This window comes from Morone saxatilis, unplaced genomic scaffold (assembly GCF_004916995.1).
Source record: "Morone saxatilis isolate NCDOM2014 unplaced genomic scaffold, NCSU_SB_2.0 Contig3, whole genome shotgun sequence".
In the NCBI taxonomy this organism is placed as follows: domain Eukaryota; kingdom Metazoa; phylum Chordata; class Actinopteri; family Moronidae; genus Morone; species Morone saxatilis.
Window position 1 is genome coordinate 5,643,137 of NW_023339873.1, and position 19,666 is coordinate 5,662,802.

General features: G+C 40.3%; 3 protein-coding genes across 5 annotated transcripts in view; 2 read left to right on the plus strand and 1 right to left on the minus strand.

Moving 5' to 3' along the window:
* Window positions 1–3,930: 3,930 nt before the first annotated feature.
* Window positions 3,931–8,289, minus strand: fuca2 (alpha-L-fucosidase 2). The gene is made up of 7 exons (XM_035673755.1): window positions 7,950–8,289; window positions 7,087–7,274; window positions 6,624–6,963; window positions 6,339–6,549; window positions 5,856–6,046; window positions 5,183–5,291; window positions 3,931–4,526 (listed from the first exon to the last, which is right to left on the minus strand). The coding sequence occupies exons 1-7, from the start codon at window positions 8,132–8,134 to the stop codon at window positions 4,389–4,391; spliced, it is 1,362 nt and encodes a 453-aa protein (XP_035529648.1). The 5' UTR covers window positions 8,135–8,289; the 3' UTR covers window positions 3,931–4,388.
* A 179-nt stretch (window positions 8,290–8,468) lies between these two features.
* Window positions 8,469–11,382, plus strand: LOC118336979 (putative deoxyribonuclease TATDN3). 2 transcript variants are annotated; one of them, XM_035673756.1, is made up of 10 exons: window positions 8,469–8,719; window positions 8,810–8,842; window positions 8,922–8,995; window positions 9,065–9,149; window positions 9,458–9,520; window positions 9,624–9,733; window positions 10,186–10,241; window positions 10,327–10,439; window positions 10,726–10,806; window positions 11,031–11,382. In XM_035673756.1, the coding sequence occupies exons 1-10, from the start codon at window positions 8,666–8,668 to the stop codon at window positions 11,172–11,174; spliced, it is 813 nt and encodes a 270-aa protein (XP_035529649.1). In that variant the 5' UTR covers window positions 8,469–8,665; the 3' UTR covers window positions 11,175–11,382. The 2 variants fall into 2 exon arrangements, with proteins under 2 accessions (XP_035529649.1, XP_035529650.1); XM_035673757.1 differs by having other exon boundaries at window positions 10,729–10,806.
* Window positions 11,383–12,791: 1,409 nt separating this feature from the next.
* Window positions 12,792–19,666, plus strand: part of coq8ab (coenzyme Q8A, genome duplicate b) — a 12,619-nt gene continuing 5,744 nt past the window's right edge. The window contains exons 1-6 of one of the 2 annotated variants that reach the window (XM_035673753.1): window positions 12,792–12,974; window positions 13,279–13,431; window positions 14,218–14,523; window positions 14,646–14,712; window positions 17,256–17,330; window positions 18,915–19,040. In XM_035673753.1, the coding sequence (XP_035529646.1) occupies window positions 13,297–13,431; window positions 14,218–14,523; window positions 14,646–14,712; window positions 17,256–17,330; window positions 18,915–19,040 (709 nt within the window). In that variant the 5' untranslated portion in view covers window positions 12,792–12,974; window positions 13,279–13,296. The remainder of the gene's footprint in view (window positions 12,975–13,278; window positions 13,432–14,217; window positions 14,524–14,645; window positions 14,713–17,255; window positions 17,331–18,914; window positions 19,041–19,666) is intronic. The other variant, XM_035673754.1, reaches the window with a different exon arrangement.

Sequence of the window (19,666 nt, forward strand, 5' to 3'; positions counted from 1 at the left end):
CAGTAACTTCTCAAAATCTGCCTCGTTACATGATTTTACTCAAATTCAAATGCTCTAATGATTCTATTTTTATAAGCCCAAAGCCACAGACTGTATTGTTAAGCTCTCCTCAAGTAGATGCAGTTTTATTATATTTTAAAGTGAGACTTAATTGCCTAATTAGATCATTACGATAGGGATTAGATGTCAGACATTTGTGTTGTTACTTTTCATCTATATTTTACGATAGCAGCTTGTCATATTTCCCTGAAAGCGTCAAGAGATTTACTTTGTCTTCTATTATAATTTCTCAGTACAAAGCCTGTGATGCTTCCTGATCAACAAGTTATTTCGACAGAAATATGACCTGGACAGGCAAATAGAAATGTTTCTGTTATTTGACAGCTGAAGTTACAGTTACTTTTTCAGATATTTTACAAACTGTAGGCTATCATTAGCTTAGCTACCTGACTGTATACTGTATAAAGTAGTTATAAGCTCCACTTTGGCCGTCTACAACTCTAAATTGCTTACTTACAAGATTATGTAACTTTTCCCAAACACCAGTGACTGCAGGCTACAATTACAGAACAATGGTAGATGCTAAAATATAACATAAGCAGACAAGTAGAAAATGGTCATTTAACATCAGCAAATAATGCAGTTGTACAACAATATTTATATTATATATAATAACATTAGCTATAATTTGCCATCATAAGTCACCATTAGCCACCAGACTAAGTAAGGTTGTATCAGGAAAACATGAAACATTCGCCGAGTGTGTTTCAATGAGCGAAGACGGTTTAGGAATTCAACACTTCATTTCTAAGAAGAATGTGTTATTTATTTTCTCTGAAGTTACATAGTATAGCTTAATGGCAAATAAAATAAATATAAAATATAATAGTGTCTTTGAGTATAAGAAAAGCGGTCTATAGATACATTAGATGATGATGAAAAAATAGACTACACAACTGTAGATTGCTATAAATGTAACTACTAATAGTCTGAGCACCACCTGGACCAGCCTAACTACAGGTAATAACACACGCCTAATTTTGACTTGAATTGTAATTCAAAGTGATGGTTGGATACAAGCCAAAACCTCCTTACCTGTAGTCCATTTCTACCATAATTTGTTTGGAAGCTGCTCTTAATGGGTCTTTCCCCTGACTTGACTGATTTTTACGATCCCTCCACCTCAGTCATTTGTGTGAATCTTTGGCCTTTCAGCACAATATAATTTACACAACTATAAATACTTCACCCGCTTTGACCATCCTCCTCAGTTTCACTCTGTGCCATTGGGTGAGAACAACTGGGTGCCTCTATGAATAGGAGTCCTTGGCTTTGGGCTACGGCTGAGGCATATCTCACTCTTAACATAAAAGCTTACACAGCAGAACAAAGGCTTTAAACTTATGTAACGACTTATAGTTGAACTTCACCTCTTGAGTACAAAATCCTACCCAAATGGCAAGCCTTTAACTTCCTGCACGGAAAAACTGTAATTTCACAGTGTATTTTCTTTTAGAAAACTTCAACTCGCTCGAGTGCCAAAAAAAAGCACCAAATGCAGAGACTGTGTATCGACAGAGTCCCTCCACAGTATGGAATTGCAGGGAGCTATTATTAGATATTGCCTCTAACAAGCTGAAGATGAAGTTGAAGCTAACTAACTGCACTGCAGCTGAGATCCATTATGCTGTATTCAGTATCTAGAGGAGCGGCACTAAAATGGCTGATACTCAATGTGCAGTGAAGGTCAAGTCGCCCATCTCTATAAATATAATGGTCTGTCCCCCAGGATGTTCCACACTGCTTGGCATTTCCACTATCTAAAGCTACACCACGGCTCTGCTGACCGGCTCAAATCTGCCACAAATTTGCATGTGATTGAATGCCACACATGCACCCGACTACTAGCAAAGGCCTCTAATGATATTAGTGCTAAAACAGACGACAGAGGAGACAACTCACACACACACTGAAGGACACTGAGGGAATGTTTATGAATGGAAGGAATGAGGTTTTTCCCTCGCCTGCATGCGTGCGCCTAAGATACTCTATTTCGCAAATTAACAAAGGAGGAACGAATATGATCAACTTATGTGCGCCGCGAGCCACTTGAGAGCGCCTTCTCTCGCACGCACAAGAGAAGTCTGATACGAACACCAACTAGAAAATGTCGCGCCCGTCCCTCCGCTTCCCGGCAGGTCTTCACCCCGTCTCGCTCAATGGATCATTGCGAGCGAGATTGAATCAGATCAGGTTTTCACAGAAGAGATCGCTATTTGGTGTTTCATTTCTCCCGTCTCCTTGTAAGTCAAGCTGATTTCAATACAGCGGCCGTCTACTGCCTAAGCATTACTCGAGCATGCGCAGAGTTACTAAGAAATACCAATCCTGGAGACACAAGATGCAATCGTTAGACTGTGATTACCCAATGATGCACCCCCGTGCCAACGTCTGTAACAGTTTCCCAGTTTCTGTCTACATATATAATTACCAGCCAAAGATTACAGCACCAACCCTACAGAAATGAGTGGAAAAAATGTGCTTCAGCCACACATTGCATCAATAATGTGATCACACAGTTATAGACATTGAAATAGAGCGTGAATTAACATAGAGTCATACATAAAGAAAAGGTAAATATTGTATAAAATGCTGCCTTCATTTAGTTCTAGGCAATTTGGGAATATTTTAATTTTAGTTTATGATGATTTTGTGCAAAACCAAATGAGAAATTAATGTTTTATGCAGTGTACTCCTGTTTAACTCCTACACTATGATTCACATCACACTAGATCTGAAATGATTAGTTGAAAAATTAAGTAATTTTTTAAGCACAAATGTCAAGAATTCACTCGTTCCAGCTTCTCAAATGTGAATATTTGCTCATTTTGAAGTGAACTCAATATTTCAGGGTTTTGTATCAATGGTCAGACAAAAGAAATCTCATTTAGCATTTTCCACTATTGCAAACAGTTTATTTATTCAAGAAATAAAAATGCATTGATTGATGATTGATTAAATGATTAATTGATTAGGCTTTTTTGATACTAAACTAAATATCTCTGAGTTTGGGACTCTTGGTCACACAAAACAAGCAATTTGAATATGTCAGTTTTGGCTTTTGGAAACTGATGTGAATCTTTTAGTATTTTCTTTTATACATTTTATGGCTCAAACGATTAATCAAGAAAATAATCGACATATTGATCATTTATGAAAACAACCAAAAAAAACCAAAAACATAACTTTCTAAAAACTGTTCAATCAATCTGCACCCTCACATCCTTCTGCTGCTGTTGTTGTTGTTGTTGTTGTTTGGGGGATCAGCTGTCTTGTGCGGGTCCCAGGCTGGGGATAGCCTGCTGAAGGGGGGGAAATGCACGGACGTGAGAACCCCTTGCAATCCCCCCAGTTGCACGTCATGGAACATTTGCAGAACAGGGACCTCCCACCTTAAAGGCGTGCAACAGAGAGCAGACACAACAGAGAGATCTGCCCTGCGCCGGACTCACCATCTTAGGTGACAAATACACCTCTCGCTATTGTGGCTCGGCGGAGGAAGAAGCGCACAATTACGGCTCTAAAACAGTGTGATCGCGGTGTGAAGCTGCGGGGTGGGGGGGGCAGAGGCTTACCGGGCACTGTGCAACATGCAGATGATTTCATTCCACCCATATTTCTCTGATGCATGACAGGGAATGCAGTTTTCCTGGTTCGCCTGTGTACAGCAGGGGTGTACAGATCAATTTTGCGCCGTCAGCGTGCTTTAAAATGTCCCGCAAGGCTGGAGAGAGGAGGAGGAGGAGGAGGGGGGTGGGGGTTGTTCCAGATGTTATCAGCAGGGGGCGCTAACTGGACGCAATACCTGAGATAATACAGGACTGATCAGGAGCGCTAAAGTCAAGCTGATACAATCAAAAAATACAGTGCTTGAAGGCTTCATTTATTTTATTTACACATTCCTTTACATGTAAAACAAACACCAACACATCAATCTGTGCTGCAGACTGCATGGAAATCACAAAAATCACAAACAAATACTATGGTGGCTTAAAAAATAATTACAAAAGTGCAGAAAAATTGTGTAAAATGTCATCACATTTGTCACATGTAACCCCGTAGATTAACGCCTACAGGCTATAAATCAACCTTTTCTGCACCTAAACATGACTTCTGTGTCCAAAAGTTAAGAAACTTAAAAGACTTTGATCATAAAAATCACCCAATACAAAAGCAATGATCTGCACTCCCTGCGTATAGTGCAACCTACAGACTGTACAGTACATTTTATGGGTTTTGTTCTGTGATTTAAATCCCATAAATTGCTGGGTCCTTCTCTTCGGCCCCCGCAGCTCCGTCTGTTCCTCTTCATGTGATTTGGTTTCCCTTTAAGTGGCACCTGTCAGCCTCAGTGTCCAGCCCCACTGGCATGGCATCTGGCTGAAGGACAGCTGGGGCAGGAGAACCCGCAGTCCGCTGGGCTTTACAGGCTCCCACTTCAGAGACCCGTGACCGAGAAGCGCCACCTTTTTTTAGAACAAAAGCCACACACGAACAAGGTTGACATGTTGACAGAACGGGAGGTAAAAACTGCTTTGTGAACTAGGAATCAACCTCATTTCCCAGGATGCAGTGTGGTTATTGGACACTTGAGCAGGGTTAAACCAGTACGCCAATATATTGAGCCTTTAATTAAATACTGGCCAGTCATTTCTTTCTCTGCTAACGTGATGGAGACTCCTGCCGAGTTGCAGCTGCATTATAACAGTCTATAAAACCAGTGATACCTGCTTTTTCTTTGCAGATTTAATTCATTTAATCAATTTATGGTGTTAGATCTGATACAATTAGTAAATTTACAGCTTCTCCAGTGTGAGGATCTGCAGCTTTTTCTGCTTTATTTCATTGTACCCTGAATACTTTTGCTTTTTCAATATTTTCTGACTTTTAATTTACTTAACTATGAATCAATTATAATAATAATTATAAAATAGCCGTTAGATAAATCGATAATAAAAATAACTGTTGCATACTCTCAGCAAAAGAAAAATACCGTTGGTGATTTCAGTTTAAAAACATAAGTAGCTGCCTTTAAGAATTCATTTAAAAACAGCATCCAAAAAGATAATAAACTAGATGTAGAGAAAATATCATTGTAATTTCTGTACTGCACTAGTCTTACCTGAGTCTCTCCTTGTGTAACCACAGGTTCATTCAGAATCACAGATCCATTATTGGGCCACTCCAGTAAGACGGCAAAGATGCTCTTTTCGTGCGGTCTGAAAGTGTACCTGTTGAAGATTAAATATACATTAATCATTAATATAAAGGCTTCTGTGTGAGCGTAAAAGATATAACTAACAATAGCTGATCATATTACACGTTGAAAAGAGGAGATTAAATCACACACAGCTACAAAAAAATGTCCAGGATGTATTTCTAATGTGGTGCTGCAATGGATGACTTTTACTTTTAGCTAAATAAAAACCAATTAAAAGGTCCAGTGTGAAAAATTTAGGAGGCTCAATTGGCAGAAATTGAATATAATATTCATAGGTAGGTTTTGTGTGTTTGTGTAAGAGTGTGGAAATGTGATGTTTTCACACCACAGATGACGTAGAAAGACATTAAAGCGTGAGGTAGGCTAAGAAACGAGACTCGTAGCTGCACTTCCACCACAGGAACTGTTAATATAGGAGTTTAGTGTGGCACTGAACTTCAAATTGAACAAATATTTGTATTGAACAGTCAAATAATATAGAAAGAATGTAATATCGAAACTATAAATTTCCTTAGAAAAAGGATCTACAGGCTGATTTAAACAATTGGCTGGTGACTCTAAACCAAACACCCACCAGATGTTGGGAGTGATGGTGTCATTCTGAGCCCGCCATGCTGTAGTGTTGTAGATGGCCTCCCCGTTGACCTTCAGCCACTGACCCATCTGCCTCAGACGCTCCTCGAAGATGGGAGCGATCCTTCCGTCGTGAGTCGGGCCGATGTTCATCAGCAGGTTTCCCCCACAGGACACAGTCTCCACCAATGTCTGAAACACACACACACACACACATCAGAGTTTAACATGCTTTATATATGGCTGCTGAACATCAATACATTATTACAGCAGGGTTCCCACACATCCTGGAAAACCTGGAAATTTAGAGACTAGTTTTCCAGTCACAGAAACACCTGGAAATTGATTAAAATGACCAAACTTTTGTCTTTACTGCACAAAGATTTCTTTCCAGCTGGAGGGTGCTGTTCCTTCAGAGCAAATAGGGCTTAATCTTGTAGAGCAGAGACAATCTATAAAGGTTAATGAGGTGTTCGGCTCTCACCGCCACAAGCTGCTCGATGGTCAGGTAGTCACTGAGAGCGGCGTTGCGTCTGTAACCCCAGGACTTTGTGTCGATGGTCATGCAGTTCTCCCACTTGTGTTTGAGCAGGTGTCCCGGCTGGTAGCGATCAGCGCAGGTGTAATATCCACCGTGGGTGCAGATGGAGCCGGAGCCCCAGCGATCATTCGTCACCACTGTGTCCCGTACAGGGCTGTGGAGGAGTACAGGTTAATATCACACCGGCTATCTTAAACACACACTTACTGTATAAATTAACTGGATTACCTATCATTATAGAGCCAGGCTAAGAAACCCGTGCTGTTCCAGTACTTGTCAGGGGCGTCTCCGTCCCCGTCAGACCACAGCACCTCTGGTTTGTACTTGACAATGAGCTCATAAAGCTCAGGCAGAGTTTTACTGGTGGGGAAGTTGTTCGTAGTGAAGGCGTTGGCAGCGTCCTGTTCAAAGAGCGGATTAAACCACTCAAACAGAGAGTGATACAGCCCTAAACGCAGGTCACTGTTAGCACGCAGGGCGCTCGCCACTTCATCTACCAGATCTCTTTTTGGTCCCACGTCCACTGCGTTCCAGTTCCACGAGCTTTTTGAGCCCCATAGTGTGAAACCTGGAAAATATATAAAACAATACATCTCTTAAAACTTCAAACAGGTGGAATCATGTCTTTATTTTAGCGCTTTGAAGAACTCTGAACAAGTAACTGAGACGGGGAGTCGATGATGTCCTGTACCTTCATGGTGTTTCGTGGTCAGGACGATGTACTTGGCTCCCGATGAGGCCAAGATGTCCGTCCATTCTTTGGCGTCAAAGAACTCGGCAGTGAACTGCGGTGCGAAGTCTTGATACCTGAAGTCTGGAGGATAGTTGCTCTGCATGAAGTCAACATACGGCTTCAGTTTTTGCTTCTGCCAGTACCACCTGCAACAGAAAACAAAGGCAAAAACGGGCTGAAGGAGCCACTTAAAGAAGGGTGAGCAGGTGGTGTGTATTTACTGTATGACAAACAATAATTAGAATTTATACTCTTAGTGGCGATTTAAAGAGTTAAAGTTCAAAATGACCACTGCTATGATTAAACAGACATGTTATAATAATAATAATAATACAATAACCACAATTTCTTTAGGTTTTAAAGTTCACTGTAGAGTTTTACTGAGCACTTTAAGGACTCGTTGTCCCTGTTAACTTAAAAGCTGTGGTTGAAAGTTCATTCTAGACCTTGAACGCCACCAAGGACCAATTCAGTGGCTTTCCATCAGCAGATGATCGGCTCTGAAGCTCGGCTTTTAATCTAACAAGGCAAAAAAAAAATGGAAATGTGAGCACCTGTATTAAACTCCATCCGCTGAAGAAGACCATGAAACATGACTGAAAGCTAGTGAGGTGAGATTTCATTTTATTTTATTGTATGTATGCTTTTATGTGGTTCCCTGGATACCAGCAGCAGGATAAGATAAGATAATTCCTTTATTTATCCCCCTAAGGAGAAATTCATTAAATCTTTTAATCTTGCTCTGTAACTGCACCAAGTTTAAATCGTGCAATAATATGTTAACTGAGGCTAAACTGCTTGAAACGAGGCACCAAACTCACCAGAACCACTCGCTGCCGAAGCTGGGCACAGAGAAGACCCCCCAGTGTATGAAGATGCCGAACTTGGCCCGATCGTACCACTCTGGCAGCGGTCTGGAGTCGATGGATTCCCAGTTCGGTTCGTATTTCGCTGCGCCGGTGCCGATCAGCATCGACGCCACGAAATAACCGGCTAACAAACCCATTCCTGGGTCAAACAGAGCGATCGGGAGGACGGGGCGGCCGATACAGCGGAAGAGACAACATCAGACGGCAACAACGCGAGGAGGAAACCCTCTGGTGTTATTGTTTGATTTCCTGGATCCGACGGCCTCACCAACACAAACACACTGAGGAGGTTCGACCAATCAGACGCGATGGAACGCCGATCTCCCGGGCAACGCCGCGTTCTACACGGTGGTGTTTCGGTTTAACTGGTGACCGTGTTAACGGGTGACTTTCTCACGTTTTAAGCTACGTAACGAGAGGTTAATACGTCTTCTGAACACAATTGAACTTACATAAATGGTTAGATACTTAGATATTAAAGACAGATGACAAATTATTAAACCTAAAGTCCTTTTTAGGAGAACGCCTACGTCACCAATTAACACGGTCACCAGTTGAACCGCAACACCGGCTCTGCGCTGCTTTCTACGCATGCGCGGGCCACTTTCTCTCTCTCTCTCTCTCTCGTTGCGGAAGTCGCTGATGTTTTGGTTTTGAACGCCGCACACATGCGTGGCTACGTTGACTGCCACTGTCATATCTCTGCGGGGGGGTTTGACGAGGTATGGCCGCGCTTTAAAAGGATAGAAATGTGTTTTTTTAACCTCTGAAACGTCGTCTAACACATTAACTGTTCCTGTTGTTGTTGTCAGGACATAGAGGAGGTGATTGAGAGTTCAAAACAGGTGAGTCCTCTCAGATACGGAGCTACATTCGTTATTGGGATGTGTGTTTAACTCATTGGTTTGCTTTATTGTTTCCCAGGCTGGGTTGTTGGCGCTATTAGCCGTCGCAGAGCATGCCGGGGAATTTGAAAAGATTATCGAGTTGTCACAGAGGTAACTAGAACGATTAAAGTGACATACGTGGAGTTATCTCATTGTACTGACGTTTTCACTTCTCCTCAGGTTTCCAGGTTTTATTTTCCCCTGCCTCGGAGTCCACCCTGTTCAAGAAGTGTCCCCAGAGCAACAGAGGGGGGCTTCTCTCCAGGTTAGGGTTGAGTGCACTCAGATGACCCACGTACAGTACTGCTGTTTGGGTTTAACACGGTTTGAGAACTTCCTCTGAGATTTCTGCCACAACGCAGACACAACACAGGTAGTCTTCTCTGATCCATAGTCTTCACATATGTGTGTGTGCACTTCACTGCAAACATAAAGCCAGTCACACCCACCGTGCTGTGATAGTGGCATCAATCTCAGAGACAGATATCTCAATACAAAGGGTAAGTGATGTTTTTTTAATATTGTGGGCACATTTCTATGGAATAAAGGATGTTATTTCTGTCTTTTATGCAGGATCTTGATGCTGCTCTGCCCATAATAGAGAAATACAAAGACCACCTTGTAGCCATTGGCGAGGTAATAATTCAGCATCTGTGATGTGACTCAATTGAGAAGCAGTTTGCTCTCCTGGCTTACTTTTGCGTTCAGATAACTCTTTTTTTTGCGTCTGTTATTTTAGGTCGGTTTGGATTTTACACCCAGATATGTCAGCTGTGACACTGACAAGGAGAGCCAAAGGCAGGTCCTCATTCGTCAGGCACAGATAGCCAAAGAACTGGATCTCCCTCTGTGAGTCTGTGGCTCTGTACGTGATATTAACTCTGCTGCTAAAATCTGAATCTAAGCTTCACAAGCTAGTGTATACACATCCTGAAATGTGCCTTTTACCAGTGACATGGCAAAAACAGTATAAAGAAAAAGATAATCACACATAATTACAACATTACGTCTTTCATCATTACCCGATGAAGACAAAATGTTGTAACTGTACTCAATAACTCCTTTTTGGGAGCCTCTAATTAATGTCCGGGTGTCTTTTTCCTGATAATATTGTAATTTAAGAACTCTCACATAATATTTGACTGAAAATCTTCAATACTTCAATACAATAATTAATACATGTTCTACGACGTGTATCATAATTGGATTAATGTGTTTGTAAAAGAGTCTCAGTATGCGCAGTAACATGAAAGACTTAATGTGACTTCCATAATATTTTAGCGTGTGTGTTTTCTTTCTAGAAATGTTCATTCGCGCTCTGCAGGAAGACCCACCATCCACCTCCTGAAGGAGCAAGGTAAACGGCTGGGCTGAGATCCTCTGTTGACCTGTTGATAAGCTGCTTTGAGAAGTAAACTGCAATTCCTCTGAAATGCCACTAGGTGTCGAAAAGGCCCTGCTTCATGCTTTTGATGGGAAACCGTCTGTTGCCATGGAGGGAGTGAAGGCTGGATATTTCTTCTCCATCCCACCGTCCATCATACGGAGTGAACAGGTACAGCAGAACACCTGATCATGTTACATATACACTGTATCATAACACAGCCTGGTTTAAATTTCCTCTCACTAACGCGTGTACACTTACATATTCCTATTTATCTTTTATGTATGTAAATAAACAAAAAGCTGAATTTTATAGACATAGACAAACTGTTTAAATATATCTTTGTCCGTTTACACAACTACACTACTGACATACGTTTACATGGTTTATATTGGTTGACTTTATCACGTTGAACGTTAATGACTGATGATTGTGTCTTTGTGTATTTTCCACCAAGAAGCAGAAACTTGTGAAACAGCTGCCATTAGAGAACATCTGTCTCGAAACCGATTCACCAGCTCTCGGTCCAGAAAAGCAGGTAAAGTATTTTGATTCTCTTAGATTGAAACAAAATAAATTGCTGAATTTGTTGTGACCTGTTTTTATATTTTTAAGAGATATTTGCAATATCTCATTGGCTTTTTCTTTTACATTTGTGACACATGCAACTAAAATTTGTTATATTTCTTATATCATTCAAATACTTTAAGTTGTATTCACCCTCTTATGTCGCATCATTCTTGTTGTGTGTTCTGAATGCAGGTGAGAAATGAGCCCAAAAACATCTGTATCTCTGCTGAGTACATCAGTAAGATCAAAGGCGTGTCTCTGCAGACGGTGATGGAGGTGACGACACAGAACGCCCTGCGACTTTTTCCAAAGCTGACGTCTGCCCTAAGACCATGACGAAACCCTTGAAAGTTTTATTTCATCAGTCTGGAATATCCTGAATTATATATATCTGAGTAACGCATTGGGGAAGTCTAACCAAGATTCAGAGATCAGATCAGAGATTCAGAGCTAAAACATCTGCATGTGGACTATTTAACTGTGCTTAAAAGACATTTATTTATCTCCATTTATTCTTAAATAAAGATGAGATAACAATTTCACACACAAGTTGTATATTTTTCATCTGCGTGATACATCTGAAACATCCAACATTTCATAAACACCTTGTCATGTAACAAAAACAACAGCTGACATCAGTCATGGTCACTCATTTAAACATTTATGTCACTGTAAAGTCAATAATCATACCATGCCACTGTTTTCATTTTCATGTTTCTCCTCAACAGCTCTAAGCAGAGAAGTGATATCATTCATTACCCCGGTCAATTCTACTGTTTATTCCAACGTTGCTGTTTTTTCTCTATAATTAAAAGGTGATTCATCATTTCCTGAACATCATCTACTGTAGCCAAACTCTAAGGCTGTGAATCAGTTCACAGTTCACAGCTGCATGGGGGTTTGTTGCCTTCAAGTGCTCCTCATAAGATCCTGCTTTTGAATTCTGAGGTTTCATGCTACTGTTGAGTACTTTAGACGTGTTTTACAGCTGCTAACACACTGTAAACACTTTAATTTGTTTTGATGGAAAGGTTTAATGATGTAAATGCTGATTTAAGGGATTTTCCAACCTGACCATAGTTTAATACTATGTGGAAATGCAGATTTCTTGTCAGTATCTGCTATCAAAGACAATGACACAGCCCCATGTATGAACTACTGACAAGTCCTTAAACACATCTATCAGCTCTCAGAAAGTGCTGTGAGAAAAAGTAGCAGTCATGTGCTTTCAAGAACTTTATACTACTTTATCCAAGTGTTTATCTGTCTCAATACTTTAATGCTACTACATTTCCACATAAAAAACAGTTTAATGTAATTATAATAAATCCTAACACTAAAATTAAACTTTTTTATTTTCATTTCATTAGGTATAATAAAGGACTGAACATGTATATACAATTAACTGAGGAGAATAAACAGTAACAGTTATACAATTAATAATTAAGTAGCTCCTAATGAATTGTATCTGTACCTTTTTATAAATAGATCAACTTTATTTTGTACCGTTTTTACTGTTTTTTAACTATTTTTAGTTTAAAAAAATGAAATCAAAGATCCATTTCTGAACTCAACTAATAAATCTTTTACTCTTTTTATTTAATAAAACTTTACCTGATACTTTAGTCAGACTTTAACTTTTACTGTTATTGCCCTCGAAACATGTTTAGAAACAGGAAGTGCGAATTATGATTCAAACTAAAGAGAAATAAAAAAAAAAAAAACACACATCATATTTTTCAGCTATCCCGTAAACGCAGCATGTGTGCAGTTCACGGACCCGCCCTTTTTGCGTGGCCACGTCAGCCCGCCAGACTGCGGACGGAGATGGACGACTGACAGTCTGTGCAACCAGTGCGGAGGTGTGTTGATACCCGCAGCTGGCGGCTCGACTCTGCCTCATTGGCCCGTGTTTGTTGAACTTCCCCTCTCCCTCCCTCCCTCCCTCTCTCCCCTCCCCTCCCCTGGCCTCGGGAGAGCGTGTACATGTCCTTCAGCGTGTCGCCCTGCTGGAGTTGAGGTGTTTACAAGGAAAGTGTGTCAAGTTAAATCCAAGGTGAACGGCTGCTGGTGCTGCAGTCGCACGATGCTCGCTGCATGCTCACGGAGCTGAGAGGACTGTCTGCTGGAAAGTTGGTGAGTGAGAAGTTTAAAACCTTCTTAAATCCTTATTTTAATTCATTTTTCATTGTGGGTCAGACCAGACATAAAAACCATATAACTTACTATTAAATGTATCAGGTGTTTCTTTCCTTTATCACAGTCAGCCAGGTTAATATTGCCCTTATATCAGCTTGTGATTAAGGTTGTATTTGCCATGCATGCTGTGGATATGGAGTCCCTGCTTTATCCCACAAGCATGGTCAGACACAGATGACCTCCTCAGCTTCCATCTAAAGCAAACCTGTTGCAGAGACCCTGTTGTTCCCGGCTCTTGCAGGTCTGAACATCAACAACCATGACAGGTGACACGGTGGTCTGGAGGGGTCTGACCTGGATGAAGCAGGCGGCCAGCAGAGGCCCGCCGGGCAGCCTGCACGGCACCGGGAACCAGAGGCTGGTAAACTTCCATCACGCTGCCGGATCAGCAAGGGTGAGCAAGTCAGCCCCTGATTTTGGCCTTCGTGCAGCTGCAGGGCGGATAGAGTTTCACAAACAACGCAACCCAGATACCTCCTCTGTCTGTTTCTGCCACCGTCTCCTCATCAACAATAGTGGCTCTGGGTTGTGAGGCAGACGGTGCTGGAATAGAAGACACAGGAGGACGAGGATTTAACTAATAATAATAATAAATAAGATGTTTAATGTCTGATGGTGGAGTGTTAAGTGTTTGCAACACAATTTTGTACTTTTTTTGGGCTTGTGAGCCCTTAAAAGATAGCGGTGCCACTTGTGAGCCCTCGTCACAGCGTGCAAAGGGTGAAAGGTTTCTCAGTCTGTTCATTTTAAGAGGCAAAACTGTCCCATACTTCATGTAAGAGGCAAAGCTCAGATTTAAATCAAACAACGCTTTCAAGTAAGAGAAGATAAGATGTTCCTTTATTGTTGTAAATTCAGATTGGAGCACAGAGGAATGCAAAGAGTAAAGGAAATATAATAAAATATACACGGATCCTCATTAATCATCTCGTGACTGATGATTTAAACGACCACAGGGCTCTCAAATGCAACTAAAACCACACATTCTTAGATTTTATTTCCATATTTTTCTGCTGCTTCCTCACCTTCGTCATGTTTTATCAGAGTTTGACCATAGAGACAGTCTCTGACATTAGTTTGTGTCTGTTCCTGGTATCGAAACGTCTGAATTACTTCTAATCAAGTAAGAAAGTGAATAAGTAACTTTAACGTCTGCCATGAATCTTGTTCTGTCATCCAGGAGACGTTCAACAAACAGCAAGAAGTCCACAGAGTCACGGCAGCGCAGTTTCACAGATATTCGACTATGGGAGCTGGTTTCAGTAGCTGTTTCGTTGGAGGTATAAATGGCGGACAGGGGACCTGCGGCGGGGCACCCAGCGCTAAGAAGTACCACAGGGACTGGTCTCGCCAACTGTTCTCTGGACATACGAGGTTATTTAACCAGGACAACTCCACAGTGGGGCGGCTGACAACGGAGGACGTTGATAAAGCACGAAACAGCAAGAAAACAGACATCAAGCAACATAAGCAAGTGGTATCCACTGTAATACCTTTCTATTTGTATCAGTTTGAAGCATATTATATATAATCTATAATCTACAGTATGTTGTTGTTGTTATTGCTTCAATATTGTTCTTTAAGTTTAGTGCTGTTCTTGTGTTCCAGCTCAGTGAAAGGTCCAGAGAGAGGAAGGTGCCCGTCACGCGGATAGGAAGGCTGGTGAATTTTGGAGGTGGGTGTGTTAGAATATTAATATATTAATATATTAATATAGTCCACGTTAACATAAAGGTTTCAGGTCGAATCCTTAGACTATAAACTGTGGGGAATGTGCTGCCAGTGTGCCGTTCAGCAAGGCATTTGACCCTCAGCGCCAGGGCTCTGTAACCAGTGTTATATTACTGGGCGTCTGCCAAGTGCCAACACCCAACATATCACTTTACATCAAACTGGCTTAGGGCCACTGCTGGTATTGTCATGTCACAAGAGGTCCACTTTAAAGTTCAATTACTACAAGACAGCACAATATTCTGAAAGTATTTCCATCACTAACATCATACTTAATAATAGTAATAATAATAACCTATACATAATAATAACAATACAGCTAATACCGCATATAGCAATAGGACAATCACGAATAAATCAATAACATAATAGAATGCACGCCAGTCCTTTATACCATTCTTTATGTCCCTTCATTATTCTTCTTACCAACCTTCGTGAACTTCACCAAGCTAGAATCACATTTTTAGAATCTGAACTTGTGGTTTTTTTATTTTAATTGTATATGAAGGGGGAGTTTACATTTATATGAAACAACTAGAAAATGTTATAATAAAATAATCTTGCGGGTCAGATTCAATGATATTTTGATGTCATGCCGGGATGGACCGGGATAGAGGGAGGATGGAGGGGGATGAAGAGGGATGAAGGGCTGTAAATGTCCCCCGTGTCAGCAGTTTGGAGCTCCTGCTTTACATGAATCACTGGCAGGGCTATCACAGTGTATGATTTTCAATTGATCACATTTTTATATAATTTTTCAGCTTCAGTGACCTTGCGTTCAGAGCTTTTTAGTTTTTTTAGTTGTTCTTAAATTTTAAAGATGCCCTGTGTAATCTTCTTTTTAAAAGTTACTGTATGTTTATATTCAGTGTTACCAAAACGCAGCGTGTGCATTCTAACAAATGTGTTGAAATGATTTCCTTCCTCATAAAACATTTGTAAAGCTGAGGTTGAGGAACACTTTCAAACCAACATTGTTTTCATCCATGTTTACTTCCTCTTCCTCCTTTCCCTGCCGTTGCTGCTGCTTCGCTGCAAACACATTAAACATAAAGCTCCTAATGGTCAAAGTCCTCAAGGTACCTTCTTAAAGGTCCAGTGTGTATTATTTATTATTTATTATTTATTATTTATTATTTATTATGGCAGAAATTGAATATAATATTAAAAAGGTATGTTTTCATTACTTTATAATCACCTGAATATAACAATTGTTGTGTTTTCGTTCCCTTTGAATGAGACGTTTTTATCTACAGACGCCCAGGTCGACTTCCAACCGCCGTTTTAAACTGCCATGTCCACCAGAACGGACAAACCAAACACTGGCTGTAGAAAGGGGTGTTTTGTGTTTTTTAGCGAGATTTGCTGCCGCCGTAGTTTCTCCTTTACGCTTGGAACTGGAGGGTGAGGCGAGGGAGTTATAATATGCAACTTCACCGCTAAATCCTACACACTGGTCCATAAAAGTAAAAGTTTAGTTTTAAATATTCAGAATAGATATTTTGTGTTTATTAGTTGATTAATTGAAAATTAAGCTGCAACAATTAAAGTCATTTTTTAAGTAAAAAAAAGCAACAACAAAAAAAAATTTAGTTTTTTATTTTTATGTTAAAGGCTAAACGGTTATTTGAGAAAACAGGAAGCAGATTAAAAAATAAAAACAATCATTAGTTTGAGCCTTTATGTTTCTGACTCTCTTGGTTTTTCACAATAAAATGACTCAGAAATATGATTTTTGAGCGTTTATAAACTCAGTATAATTTGGATAATCTTAAATGAACTCTGACATTTTCTTTGCTAACTTCCAACGAATTTGTTTTTTTTGGACACGTTGTGCAAGTGACTTTGGCAGCGCTGGCACTTCCTCCAGAGCAGCAAAGGCTCATGGGAGATTAACAAGTTGCACTACAGGATGTCAGCCCAGCAGAATTTCCTACATATTTTTATCCTCTTTCAGCTAGTTTGAGTGGAGTTGTTGTTGTTTATTTGTATTTCTTCTGTGAGTGTTTGAACATGAAAGTTTAATTTTGGATCCAGTGAAGGAGATTTTGCATCGATGACCTCGGTCACCCGTTTTGCAGACCTGGGGTCAGACTGTGGGAAGTGCTGACTCTTTCACAGGACTGGATACTGGAGAGTATCAGTAGCTGAGAGAATGTTTCAGGGACGTGCCGGAGTCCTGCCTGAGTAGATCCAGCTAATATAAAATATGTTGTCAACTATCAGCCGCCTTCTCCTCAAAGGGCATCGCACTTACAGTAGTATCAGCTGTTTATTCCCCGTCTGTCTTGTCCTTATTTTACCCCCAAAACTCTGAGATATTAGAGCCACTTCTGGTTACAGGTTGCCGTTATCAGGTCCTTTTTTTGTTGCTGCTGTTGTCAAATGCACAGTCGGGCTTTGGTAGCGTAAACACTGTCAGCATTCATAAGAAAACAGCGTCAAAGAAACTTTATGAATCATGTTTACATTGATTTGTTTTTGCAGGTCTGGCGGTCGGACTCGGCATTGGGGCGATCGCTGAAGTGGCCAAGAAGAGTTTTAAACCACGACAGCAACAAGGTGATGAGAGGATGATTTTTGTTTGATTGGCAACTTGAGGAGTTGGGAGAGTTTTTAATTTTAATGATCATATTATGACTGTGAAGACGAACATGTTCACTCTTCATGTTGGAGTGTGTTTGGTGACCTCAAGAGGCCGTAGTCACGACTCAGTCTGCGTTTTATCTTGTGTATTGTTTCAACAAGATCTTGAAGTAGCTTTAACTATAAGATAATGAACAATTTATTATATGTAAAAAGAAACTGTGAAGTTCCCAGAAGGTTAAGATGTAGAAATCAGTTAAGTCGTTTAGTCAGTTTCATACCAAACGGTGTACAATAAAAGTCTGTACCATCAAATGTCACAATGTGGGGAGGGTGATTTGGATAAAATATTTTCCTAAATGACAGATTGAAAAACAAAGTCTGTTTTTAGGGTAATCCAGTGAATTAAATGTAAAGATTCCTCCTCGTATTGATGCAAAAACAATATGATGGAGTTATCCTGCACATTGTCCATAATGGGTACATAACATGGTGCTATGAGTGCTATTATTAAAGCCCAGTTGAGACCAAAGATTCACAACTAGATGAGACGGTGCGTCATCTCCATAGAAACGACTCTCCATCCTTTCTAACTGCCGGCTTTTCAGGCTTTTTTTTGTGGCTGGGTATCATTTGTAGCATCCTAAAGTATAAAATGATGACAGAGATAGTGAGGTTCTTGCTTACAGTTGCTTTTTATTGATGAAAGTTGAGAGGGTGGAGAATTTGGAGTCGTCCGTAGGCACATGGGAACATTTTAAGGCTTGTGTCAAACAGATTGATGAGGAGAACCTTTCTTTTCTCCGTCCAAAACTTTGCCATTTCCACCAGCTGACAGTTTGTAACTCACTGGACCAGCTGAGTCGCAGGCAGCGCGCGCTCAGCAGGCTCGAGACGGGTCAGTTCACACCGCTGAAACTTTCCTCGCCACCTTTCTAAAACTGAACTTAAATCTGTGATGATAATGAATTTAGGCCATTTTGTTTAAGATAAAAGTTAATGCTTTATAATTTCCTGTTTAACACATCCTAGCAGTTTTTCTTCAACAATCCCATATCTCAATATTTGCTTAAGGAAGCCCCCAAATGAAGATATTTTAAATCAAAAACATCACATTATTGTGTAACATTAATAAAGCTCAATGCTTTATTAATAGCTGGCATTAGAAATCTGTAAATTTTCAAATATTCAGACATTTTTATTTTCAAATATGCGTTTTTTCCTTGAAGCCTCTCACTTTGTCTAAAATGTGCCCATAAAAGATCATTAAACAAATATTATTTATTAATTTTAACACTTTATTTTTAAATTAATTAATCAAAATTAATGTGTTAAATTTGACCCCAATCTGGGATGACCAGGCATTACAGATCCGCTCCCGTCAATGCCATAAAATACAATATATTTAGTAAAAGAATTGAATTGACAAAAGTACCTGTGCTTATAGATGGTGAACATACAGTAATACAGTAGACTTATATCAAACATATAACCTGTAACAATCTTATCAGCAGCTGAAGCACAATGTCGCCTGTACTGAATGTTGTGTTTGTCTTTCAGGTGATAAGAAGGCCGTTCTGAGCTCGAGCGCCTTCCTCTCCGAAGCCAACGCTGAGAGGATTGTCCGGACGCTTTGCAAAGTCCGCGGTGCTGCTCTGAAACTTGGACAGATGCTCAGTATTCAAGGTGAGGTGACATCATCGGGGGTTCCCACACATCCTGGAAAAAAACTGAAAAACCTGGCAATTTAGGAACTAGTTTCCAGTCATGGAAACACCTGGAAATGGATTAAAATGACCAAATATCAAAACCTGGGTCTGTTTTTTTTTTATGTAAAACTCAACTGTTGACACTTCAAAGCAGGTTTATTGACTGCAAAGTGTTACTGACTTGCAGTGATGATCTTTTCAAGTCTATTTTTTCCAGAGCTTCTCATATCTACATGCAAACAACCTAATAATGATCCAATTTCCTGTTGCTGTGGCTCACAAATACATGCACAGTGATGTTAATTTCACGTGCAATAAACACGTTTAACTTCCTAGAAGAGGAATTTTCTGTAAAATAAAATAAATTCTACTTGATTTGAACTGTTACTTCAGTTGTGACATGACAATTAATGTCACCATTTTGCCTGAAACCGCAGCTCATATGAGCAACTGTATTGTCAAGAAAAACTCCGGAGTGGGAATCCTGCATCACAAATGTCCTCAGATTGGGTCTAAATCATCACATGAGGAAACGTATCTTCACACAACCTAATATTACACGACACAAGGACATGAGGACCTCTCTCACACTCACACTCACAC

What these genes read in the sequence shown, in the direction of transcription:
- fuca2 (XM_035673755.1), bottom strand. Translation starts at nt 8,134, where the DNA reads ATGGGTTTGTTAGCCGGTTATTTCGTGGCGTCGATGCTGATCGGCACC. An exon ending in CCATCGAGCAGCTTGTGGCG is followed by an intron (nt 6,047 to 6,338) that starts GTGAGAGCCGAA and finishes TGTGTGTTTCAG; the next exon opens with ACATTGGTGGAGACTGTGTC. An exon ending in TTACACAAGGAGAGACTCAG is followed by an intron (nt 4,527 to 5,182) that starts GTAAGACTAGTG and finishes TTCTAAAAAAAG; the next exon opens with GTGGCGCTTCTCGGTCACGG.
- LOC118336979 (XM_035673756.1), top strand. Translation starts at nt 8,666, where the DNA reads ATGCGTGGCTACGTTGACTGCCACTGTCATATCTCTGCGGGGGGGTTT. An exon ending in CCACCTCCTGAAGGAGCAAG is followed by an intron (nt 10,242 to 10,326) that starts GTAAACGGCTGG and finishes AAATGCCACTAG; the next exon opens with GTGTCGAAAAGGCCCTGCTT. An exon ending in CTCTCGGTCCAGAAAAGCAG is followed by an intron (nt 10,807 to 11,030) that starts GTAAAGTATTTT and finishes TTCTGAATGCAG; the next exon opens with GTGAGAAATGAGCCCAAAAA.